A 9,742-nucleotide genomic window follows, 5' to 3' on the forward strand; every position below is an offset into this window, starting at 1 on the left:
TCTCTCTCCCCTCTCTCTCTCTCTCTCTCTCTCTCTCTCTCGCTATAGATCAGGGGTTCTTAACCTGTGGTCTAGGGACCCCTTTGGGGTCCGTGGATGGGCTTCAGGTGGTCCGTAGTTGCACCTTAAGTCATCCTTAGGTAAACCGTAATCACCTTATAAATGTGCATGTTTATGGGGAGGGGTCTGTAGCTTTCACCAGATTCTCCAAGACAAAGGGGTCCATGACTCAAAAAAGGTTAAGAGCCACTGCTATAGATGTTACCCTGCATCGTCACCACCTCAAAATGAAATTGTGGGTGAAATTTCTACTTAAGATTGAATACCTACTACAGCATATCGCAGTGTTGGATTGTTGTACCAGAGTTGGTTCTGATGTCACTGAATGAAGTTATCCCATGATGTCATTAATCAGGATGTGCGTATCCTTCCCTTCCTTTCTCCTTCCTTACATTCTTTGCTTCGCTGAAGAAGAGAAAGCTAGAGGAGTATGACTATGGCAACAGGCAACGAGAAAATCTAAAGAGTAGCCCTTACATAAAAAGTTGGCGATCATCGTTAACTACTAATTAAGTTAATTAATAATAAAACGTCTCCCCGTCGTTAATCGCCGCCTCGGCTTCCTTTCTCCCTTCCTTCTCCCGCTGCAGACAGAGGAAGCTGGAGGAGGCGCAGGCGTTCTCGGGGCAGGTGAAGGAAGCAATGAAGTCTCTGCTGGAGTGGCTTTACAAGGTGGAGCCGACGCAGGCGGAGCATCTACCCGTCCGCGGCGACATCGAGACGGTCAAGTCACTCGCTGACCAGCACAAGGTATGCCGCACCGCGCATGTCTGCCATGCAGTGTCCGTCTGTCGCGCCGCGTACGTATGCAAGGCTGTGACCATTCTTAATGCCGCGTGATGTCTGCCGCACTGCGTACGTATACAAGGCTGCGACCATCCTTAATGCCTCGTGATGTCTGTCGCGCCGCGTACGTATGCAAGGCTGTGACCATTCTTAATGCCATCTGGTGTCTGCCACATCGCTCGTGACTGCGTGCATTCTTGTTGGAGGCATAATGCTTCTTTTACAGATGCTCTCTTGTTACAGTCGTTACTCTTTAATAGTTGCTCTCTTGTCGTGGCGCGGAATTCTTCTATCACAGATGCACTATTGAATTGTAGCGTGTAACACTGCTCGAACGCATGCTCTCTTGTCGCACGAGTCCTTCTACTCTAACGGATGCTCTCTTGTTGCAGGCGTTCCGCCACGAGCTCGTCATCCGCTCACAGAGCGTCGACACCGTGCAAAAGTCTGCGCAGGAGCTGCTGGAGAAATCGAGCGACGAGGAGGGCAGCGTCCACCTCCAGGGGGAGCTACAGGAGCTGACGGCGATGTGGGACAGCGTTTGCAAGCTGAGCCTCGCCAGGCAGGAGCGCATCGACGTAGCTCTCAGACTGGTGCGTGTGTGGTACGCGTGTGGGAAGTAGTGTGTATGGTAGAGGAGTGTGGTGGGTGGTGGGCGAGTGTGGTGGGGGAGTGTGGGGGGTAGTGGGGGGGGGGTGGGGGGGGGTGGAGGAGTCTGGTGGGTGGGAGTAGTGTGTGCTGTGGGGGGAGTGTGGTGGGGGAGTGTGGGGGAGTGTGGTGGTGGTGGTAAGTAGTGTGTGCGGTGGGGAGTGTATGGATGGAGCAGTGTGGGGGGAGCTGACATACATGCATGTGCATTGTCACTAAGCTACATCATTGCTAACACACCCTGTCACTGGGTCCTGTCATTACTGAGCCGTGTGTACGTGCGTCTGTGTAGGGCGAGGATTTCCGTGTGTCGGTGGACGCCTTCCTGGAGTGGCTGTCGGACGCCGAGCTGGAGCTATGTCACGCTGGTCCGCTGTCCGAGGACGAAGACATCATCAAGGAACAGCTCGACGACCACCAGGTAGCACCACTTGTTCCCTGGGGGGGGGGGGCTGGGAATGAGGGCTGCCTTACATGTTCAGTGAAAATTTCATTTAAGCTTTTTTTCTTGTGGGTTTCATACAAGAATGCAGGAGTAAGCTGGGAGCTGTTCATGGTGACATCTACTGGTTCGAATCGTTAATGTTCGCCACTAGAGCATCTCCGATCTTACGCATAATATTCGGCTTTAGTTGCCACCGTTTAAAATGAAGTTATCGTATTACTGTTTCTTATGACGTTAAATAATTTTATTAGGGCTTATTGTTATCGTTATAACTCATATATAAATTATAAATCAATATATTAACTTGTATTAACCTATATATTTTATTGAAGGATGTCTCCTATATTCCTTGGGAGCATTCTTCGTGACATTTTTCCTATTATATATATTTTTACTCAATATAAAAAAATTGAACTAATATTATATATTATCAATTTAATTATTTTATTATATATCATTTATATAATTATTAAATTAATAACATGTAACTAAATATTTTTTCTCGATCGAACGATTATTTCCTGCGTCTGCACTGCACCTTCTCTCCCCCGTCAACGCCACTCAATGCGTTCTTGTGTTTTCAGCGGCTCGTCGCGCAGCTGGCTGAACACGAGGGGGCGCTGAATCACTGCAAGTCGCTCGGCGACGAGATCATGGCCCAGTGTCACCCGGAGGCTGAGAGATCGATGAAACACTGGCTGTCCGTCATCCAGCAACGCTGGGACGAAGCTAACGCGTGGGCTTCACAGCGCGAGGACCGCCTCTACAAGCATCTGCAGGTGTGTGGGAGGAGGAAGAGGGAGAAGGGGGAGGCAGGGGAAGCAGGGGGAAGGGTGGTAGAGAGGGAGAAGGGGGAAGATGAGGATGGTTGTAGAGAGGGACTAAAGAAGCCAATGCGTAGACCTCACAGTGTGAGGACTGCCTCTACAAGCATCTGTGGGTGTGTGGGAGGAGGAAGAGGGAGAAGGGGGAAGAGGGGAAGGGTGGGAGAGAGGGAGGGAAGAAGCCAATGCGGAGGCTTCACAATGAGTCCCAACCACAGCTGTGTGGGCGGGGTAAAAGGGTCAGTGAGAGGAGTGGGAGGTGATAAAGAGTGGGAGAGAAAGGAAAGGAGTGGGAGGACTCCACAGAAGTGCCTATCAGTTCCATAGAAGTGTCTGTTAACACGGGTTTAACTATATATCTAATTTATTCGAATGTGCATGTAACTACACTCATCCATGTACATGCTTTATACCGTATACATGTACGTGTATACGTATACTTTATAGCATAGTTGTGCTATGTTAGTATTCAGTGTCGTGTAGTCGTATCACGTGTATGTTATGTATTCACCGGCGCTCTCTTACGTGCGTGCGTGCGTGCGTGCGTGCGTGTGTGTGTGTGCAGGGATTGAAAGACAGCGCACACATGCTGGAGGAACTGCTAGCATGGCTGATCCGCGCGGAAGATGACCTCAGGTCACAGGACGCGAAGCCAATACCGGACAACCTGGAGGCTGTGCAGAAGCTGATGCAGGAGCACCAGGTGAGAGAGGGGGAGGGAGAGGGGAGAGGAAGGGAGCGGGAGGGAGGGAAGGGGAGGGAGAGGGGAGAGGAAGGGAGCGGGAGGGAGGGAAGGGAAGGGTGAGAGGGGGGAGGGAAGGGAGAGGGCAGAAGGGAGGAAGAGAGAGAGTGGGAGAGATAGGGGAAATGGAGGGAGAAAGAGAGTGAGGGAAAGAGAGATAGTGAGAGAGAAAGGAAGACATAAGGGGAGGGAGAGAGAGATGAAGGAAGAGTCATCTCAGCAGAGGTGCCTGCAGCAGCTTTCGCAAACCCCATTGGGGTCAGAGTAATTATATCTAAGATAAATCAAAGAAATACAGACATTATTAAAAATTATCGTGAAATACAATGAAAACTTCCAAGAAGAAAAATGCGTTGAAGCGTCAAGGATGAAGTGAGACTCCGACACTTTCAATCATAGTTCCAGTGTGTTCCAATGCACGGATTCCGTAATTCTGAGCTCTCCGTTTCCTTCCGCAGTCCTTCCAGGGAGATATGATGTCCAAGCAACCGGAGGTGGAACAGATAACCAAGTCCGGCAAGCGTGCGGCCCCAGCCACCAGCACACCAGCAGCAGGCAAGAAGGGCAAGCAGAGGTGAGGCTCCATTATCATGATAATACACACACGCACACACGCACACATACACGCACACACTTACACACACACACACACACACACACACGTACACATACACACACACACATACACACGCACACACGTACACGTACACGTACACACACACACACACACACATACACACACACGCACACGCACACGTACACACACACACGTGCATACAAGCACGCACACACTGACACGTACCAAGACATACTGCACGCACACGCGCACGCACATGGACAGGCACAGTGTACGTGCGCACTTACAAATACGTTCTACTACAATATGTAGATACTTCAAGCTACATACATGAGCAAGTAAAATTATTCTCTTTCTTCTTCTTTTTCTTCTTCATTTTTTTCTTCTTTGTGTTTTTTCTTTTTTTTTTTCTTCTTTTTCTTCTTCGTTTTCTTCTCCTTCTCCTTCTTCTCCTTCTTTTTATTCTTCTTATCCTTTTTCTTCTTCTTCTCCTTTTTCTTCTTCTTCTCCCTTTTCTTCTTCTTCTTCTTCTTCTTCTTCTTCTATCTTTCTCTCTCTCCTCTTCTCCTCCATGCCGGTGTCACTCACCTATCGTCTGCTTGCAGCCCGGACAAGCAGGACCCGAAGGTCGCTGAGCTGTTTAACAAGTGGCGCGGCGTCTGGCTGCTGGCGATGGAGCGACAGCGTAAACTCAATGACGCCTACAACAGCCTCATGGAGATCGAACGACTCAAGAACTTCAAGTTCGACGACTGGAGGAAGCGGGTGAGAATTTTTGCATAAAGTTTTGGAATTTGCGGAAAAACCCATCTTTTTTTGCTAAATCCAAACAGTAATACCATCAGTAAAATAACCCCCCACACAAAACTGCAGCGAGTGAATTTTCAAAAAGTCATCTTTTTGGGTCAATTCTGGACAGTACAACCGTGAATAAAATACTATTAATAATAAATAACTAATAGTGAATAATGAATGGATGAATAACTGCAGACATTGGTGTGGATTTCCATCGCTAAATTTGCGGAAAACCCATCTTTTTTTTGGTAAATCCGAACAGTACTACCATTAATAAAATAACACCGCCACGAAACTGCAGAGTGTGGTGTGGATTTCCTTCGCTAAAATTTGATGCATTCTTCTGCCAGTATTTGGACTGGATGGACTACGATAAGGGTCGCATGGCGGAGTTCTTCAGACGGCTTGACAAGGACCGCGACGGTAAAGTCACGCGTGATGAGTTCATCAATGGCATCCTGAAGTCAAGTGAGTTATGCCACGTTATGTCACATCTTGTCACGCTGTCGAATGACATCATTCTGTCATGTTAGGTTGCATTATGTTGCACTTCATGCTGCCTTATATTTTTCATGCTAGCACTTACAACTGCATAAATTACACATATATAGTATTACCATATATGTTCGTGGTACGATGCCCACATAATCGTTATCGACGACTTTCGCGGCTGTGCATTCAACGTCCTTTCCGCGACCTTGCAGAGTTTCCCACCTCACAGCTGGAGATGGGAGCCGTGGCGGACATCTTTGATAAAGACGCTGACGGATTCATCGACTACAAGGAGTTTCTGGCGGCACTCAAACCGGACTTGGACGTAAGCCCATCGATCATGATATCGATCATCTCATTGATTGATCGGAAATAAGCGCGATCTCAACTTCTCATGCTAGTAGTAGTAACTTGAAGAGGGCGTGTAGATGTTTGCTGTTTAGAATGACTCGTTCTTAGAGGAAGCGGTGTATCGGGCAGAATACTGGGGAGCCAATGCTGCGTGACTACTACTCTTTCTTCATTATATTTTATTATATGAATTATATTATATTGTTATTACTATTTAAATTGCACGATCATTCGTCACAGAAAACGAATTCTTTTAATTTTCAACAAAATCACATTACAAATTCCCAACTATTCTCCTCATTTTTTCTTCTCTAAAAATAAAATAAAAATGTACGCTGCGCCGCTTCGGCCCGTCCTATACAGCTGAACTTACAGCTGAACAAAGAGCGAGGGTGAAGCTTAGCCACCGTAATAAGATGCGTTGTTGTTTCTCGCAGAGACCGAAGCCGAAGTCAGAAGCTCAGAAGATAGACGATGAGGTCCAGAGGCAGGTGTGTCAGTGCACCTGCCCCCACCTGTTCATCGTGCACCAGATCGGAGAAGGAATGTACAGAGTAAGTAATACCTATCTCCCTCGGAAATATAAAATTGCACAATGAGAAAATATAAAGTCTCTATACCTTAATCAATGATGAATGCTTGACAGGTTTGAATGATTATTCATCTGAGGATATATATACTACTTTTATTTGAGTCGGTCGTACACACACCCACAGTAGCACCTTCTGCATGCACACTCCCATATTAGCCATTTTAATCTTTGGGGGACTATATTTTAAGTTTGGGGCGTCCTAAAGCGTGGATCTTCTAAACTCTGGACTCCATTTCATACATTTCCGACATTTGGACTTGCCTAACTGACCTATATTCGACTGAGTGAAATAACCATTGGCACCACGTGGATATCTTTGCTAAGTTAGTCAAGGTAGACCAGATTGTATGTTATGTTTTCGTGCGTGCGTGCATATTGAATGAAATGGTAGTTTATTACTATCAATGAGCTGTATGTTTAGAACGCCCCTATTGCAACACACTGCTATACCTGGCGATCACCCAGGGGCAGTTAAAATAATTGTTTAAGCATCAGTTTCCTTTTGCTACCTTCTCCTACAGTTCTTTTCTGCAATATTTACCTCGCAGTTTGTTTATGCATTATTTAGGCTGGTCGATGGTGTGTTTAGTATAAGTAGGTTCGAATTTGTGTGACATTAAACCCAGGACCACATTGCCCTGGCTAGCTCTAGAGATCTCGGTTGGTGGGGTTTAATCCATGTATGCACATACGCACGCACGTATACGCACACACACACACATATACGCACACTTGCACACACACGCACACAGACACACACACACACACACACACACACACACACACACACACAAACACATACACACACACACACGCACACATGCGTGCCCGCACACACACGGACACGCACACACCTGCACGCACATGCACACACACACACACACACTCTGTCACTCTGCGTTTCTAGACTCACGGCCATTTTTTACTTTCCCTCATGAAATTCGACAGCGGTTCGAGCAAAAGCGGAGTTTTCGCAAGTTCAAGGTAAGGTCGTGTGGGTGTGCGGTGCACGACTGCGGACGACGCTCCGCCATGTTGCACGCCATGCCGGCACGCCAGGGGGCGCCACCGTCTGTTTGCTCGACGACAGCTCGTTGTCATGGTGATGTGATGAGGATACGTGCTGGCATGCTGCACAGGTGTGCTTGATGGATTGTCATCTGCTCGGTTGCCGTGGTGACGCGATTGTTTTGCTACGGCATGATGTCATCATCGAATCTGGTGCACCGTGCTGCCACCTGCATTGATCAAGATGACTTAAATTTGGCTTTTCTTCTAGTGCAGCAGGACCGGTTGGACGATGTTAGCACCTGCGTATGCTCTGCTGGTGTTTGTAGCACGATGGTATCGCAGAACCCTTCCATTGCTTCCTAACCATCGCTCCTGTCTGTGAAACCACATCTATCCTGCATTCCCTTATAGGTTCTGTCTCTGAGACTATATGTATCCTGCATTCCCCCATAGGTTCTGTCTCTGAGACTATCTGTATCCTGCATTTCCCCTAGCTCCCGTCTCTTGAACCACCTGTACCATGCATTCCCTTATAGCTCTTGTCGTTGTGTGTACCCAGCATTGACCATGCCTGTTTCTTGCAAGCAATATCTCTTCCAGAAGATCTGAATCTTCTATCTAAGAATGTCTTGATTGATGCACATACTTATTTACTATGACGTGAGCAGTGTATATGCTCGCCCGCTTGCGTATCGCGCCAATACACATTGCATGGCTTAAATTATTATAGCAGTGCACGCCTCTCACTGAGAGAGTACACAGATGTGGAGTGTGTGCATGCATGCATGAGTGCATGGGTTTGGTTGTCATGATTTGAAATCTGTTTGTTGTTGTTGTTGTTGTTGTTGTTAGTTATTATTATTATTATCATTATTAATGCTCGTGTTTTTTTAAATAGTTGACACGAGGTTGATATTAATTTACTCTTTACATATTACATTTCTCCTCTGTATTCTGTCACGACAAGTATATATCATTGACCTTGACTGTACACATTGTGCACAATATATACTTAGTTAGCAATACTTTACTTACTACGCGTACGTGTGCTGTTGCTGTTTCGTTAGCTCGTCTTACTTTTTCTACCTTCAGTTGTTCTCCTCCCTCCAAACCGAAGACTCCAACGTTTGTAAACCTATTCGTGAATACGCATCCGATTATCAAGCCAATTAACGAACCAATTAACGAACCAATTAACGAACGAAGGAAGCGATTAAACTAACCGTCGTCTGGCTGGCGTCTGTTGCAGTTTGGTGACTCTCAGAAGCTCCGCCTAGTGAGAATTCTGCGAAGCACGGTGATGGTTCGAGTTGGTGGCGGCTGGATGCCGCTGGACGAATTTCTTGTCAAGAACGATCCATGCAGAGGTAATACGGCAGCCATGTACCCATGTGTCGGCCACGTTTGTGTATGAGAAGGATATTATGACCATGCATCAGCCATTTTTGTTCATGAGTAAATAACTATAACCGTATATGTGTCCGCAATGTTTGTGTATGAGGGAATAACTATAACCAATTGATGGATCCGTAAATGTTCTTTGTTTACCGTATTCTACGAATAACCATGCTCCTCTTTTTCCTCCGTCGCTTTTTTCTCTTTCGTGCAGCACGAATTCGCCGCAGCTGCGCTCTTGTTTGGCGTGCGACTTTTACGGTTTTGAGTTCTCTTGTTTTCAGCGAAGGGTCGCACGAACCTGGAGCTGCGTGAACAGTTTATCCTGGCTGAGGGCGTCGCGCAGAGCATGGTCGCGTTCAAGACGAAGAGTCCGGCGGGTAGTAGCCATGGCTCCACACACAGCGGCTACAGTGCAGGCTCGTTCAGCTCCTGCTCCTCCACCCCAGGTTCCTCCTCCAAGGTGGGTTCCTTCTCTACTATAGTATATATCCTCCTTTACCCTGGGCTTCTTAACTCCTAGATCCTCCTCCAAGGTGGGTTCCTTCTCTACTATAATATCCTCCTAGCTCCTCCTCCCTCGGCTTCTTAACTCTTAGATCCTCCTATAAGGTGGGTTCCTCCTTCACTCTAATATCCTCCTTTACCCTGGGCTTCTCCTCTACCCCAGTTCCTCCTCCAAGGTTGGTTCCTCCTCCACCATAATATCCTCCTCCCTGTGCTCCTCCTTTACCCTAAAATCCTCCTGTCTGGCCTCCTCCTCTACCCAGTTATCTTCTATGGTGAAGCTTCACCCTGGAACTTTTAGGATGAAGCCCTACCATAGCTTCCAGTGTAGTGAATATGATTGATTATAGCTGGGAATACAAGTGGAGGAATCCTCCTGTTTGTGACCTGTCTGTGGTTCTCTGTCTGTCACTCGTTCGCTCTTGTGTTCTCTCTCTCTCTCTCTCTCTCTCTCTCTCTCTCTCTCTCTCTCTCTCTCTCTCTCTCTCTCTCTCTCTCTCTCTCTCTCTCTCTCTCT

General features: G+C 47.1%; 1 protein-coding gene across 1 annotated transcript in view; it reads left to right on the forward strand.

Moving 5' to 3' along the window:
* Positions 1–9,742, forward strand: part of LOC106809510 (microtubule-actin cross-linking factor 1-like) — a 44,543-nt gene that overhangs the window by 25,316 nt on the left and 9,485 nt on the right. The window contains exons 8-19 of the mRNA XM_014812603.1: positions 651–810; positions 1,239–1,439; positions 1,787–1,915; positions 2,524–2,718; positions 3,329–3,466; positions 3,964–4,079; positions 4,688–4,847; positions 5,228–5,345; positions 5,582–5,694; positions 6,158–6,274; positions 8,573–8,690; positions 9,003–9,181. Of these exons, the coding sequence (XP_014668089.1) occupies positions 651–810; positions 1,239–1,439; positions 1,787–1,915; positions 2,524–2,718; positions 3,329–3,466; positions 3,964–4,079; positions 4,688–4,847; positions 5,228–5,345; positions 5,582–5,694; positions 6,158–6,274; positions 8,573–8,690; positions 9,003–9,181 (1,744 nt within the window). The remainder of the gene's footprint in view (positions 1–650; positions 811–1,238; positions 1,440–1,786; positions 1,916–2,523; positions 2,719–3,328; positions 3,467–3,963; positions 4,080–4,687; positions 4,848–5,227; positions 5,346–5,581; positions 5,695–6,157; positions 6,275–8,572; positions 8,691–9,002; positions 9,182–9,742) is intronic.

This window comes from Priapulus caudatus, unplaced genomic scaffold (genome assembly GCF_000485595.1).
Source record: "Priapulus caudatus unplaced genomic scaffold, Priapulus_caudatus-5.0.1 Scaffold360, whole genome shotgun sequence".
Taxonomy (NCBI): Eukaryota; Metazoa; Priapulida; class Priapulimorpha; order Priapulimorphida; family Priapulidae; genus Priapulus; species Priapulus caudatus.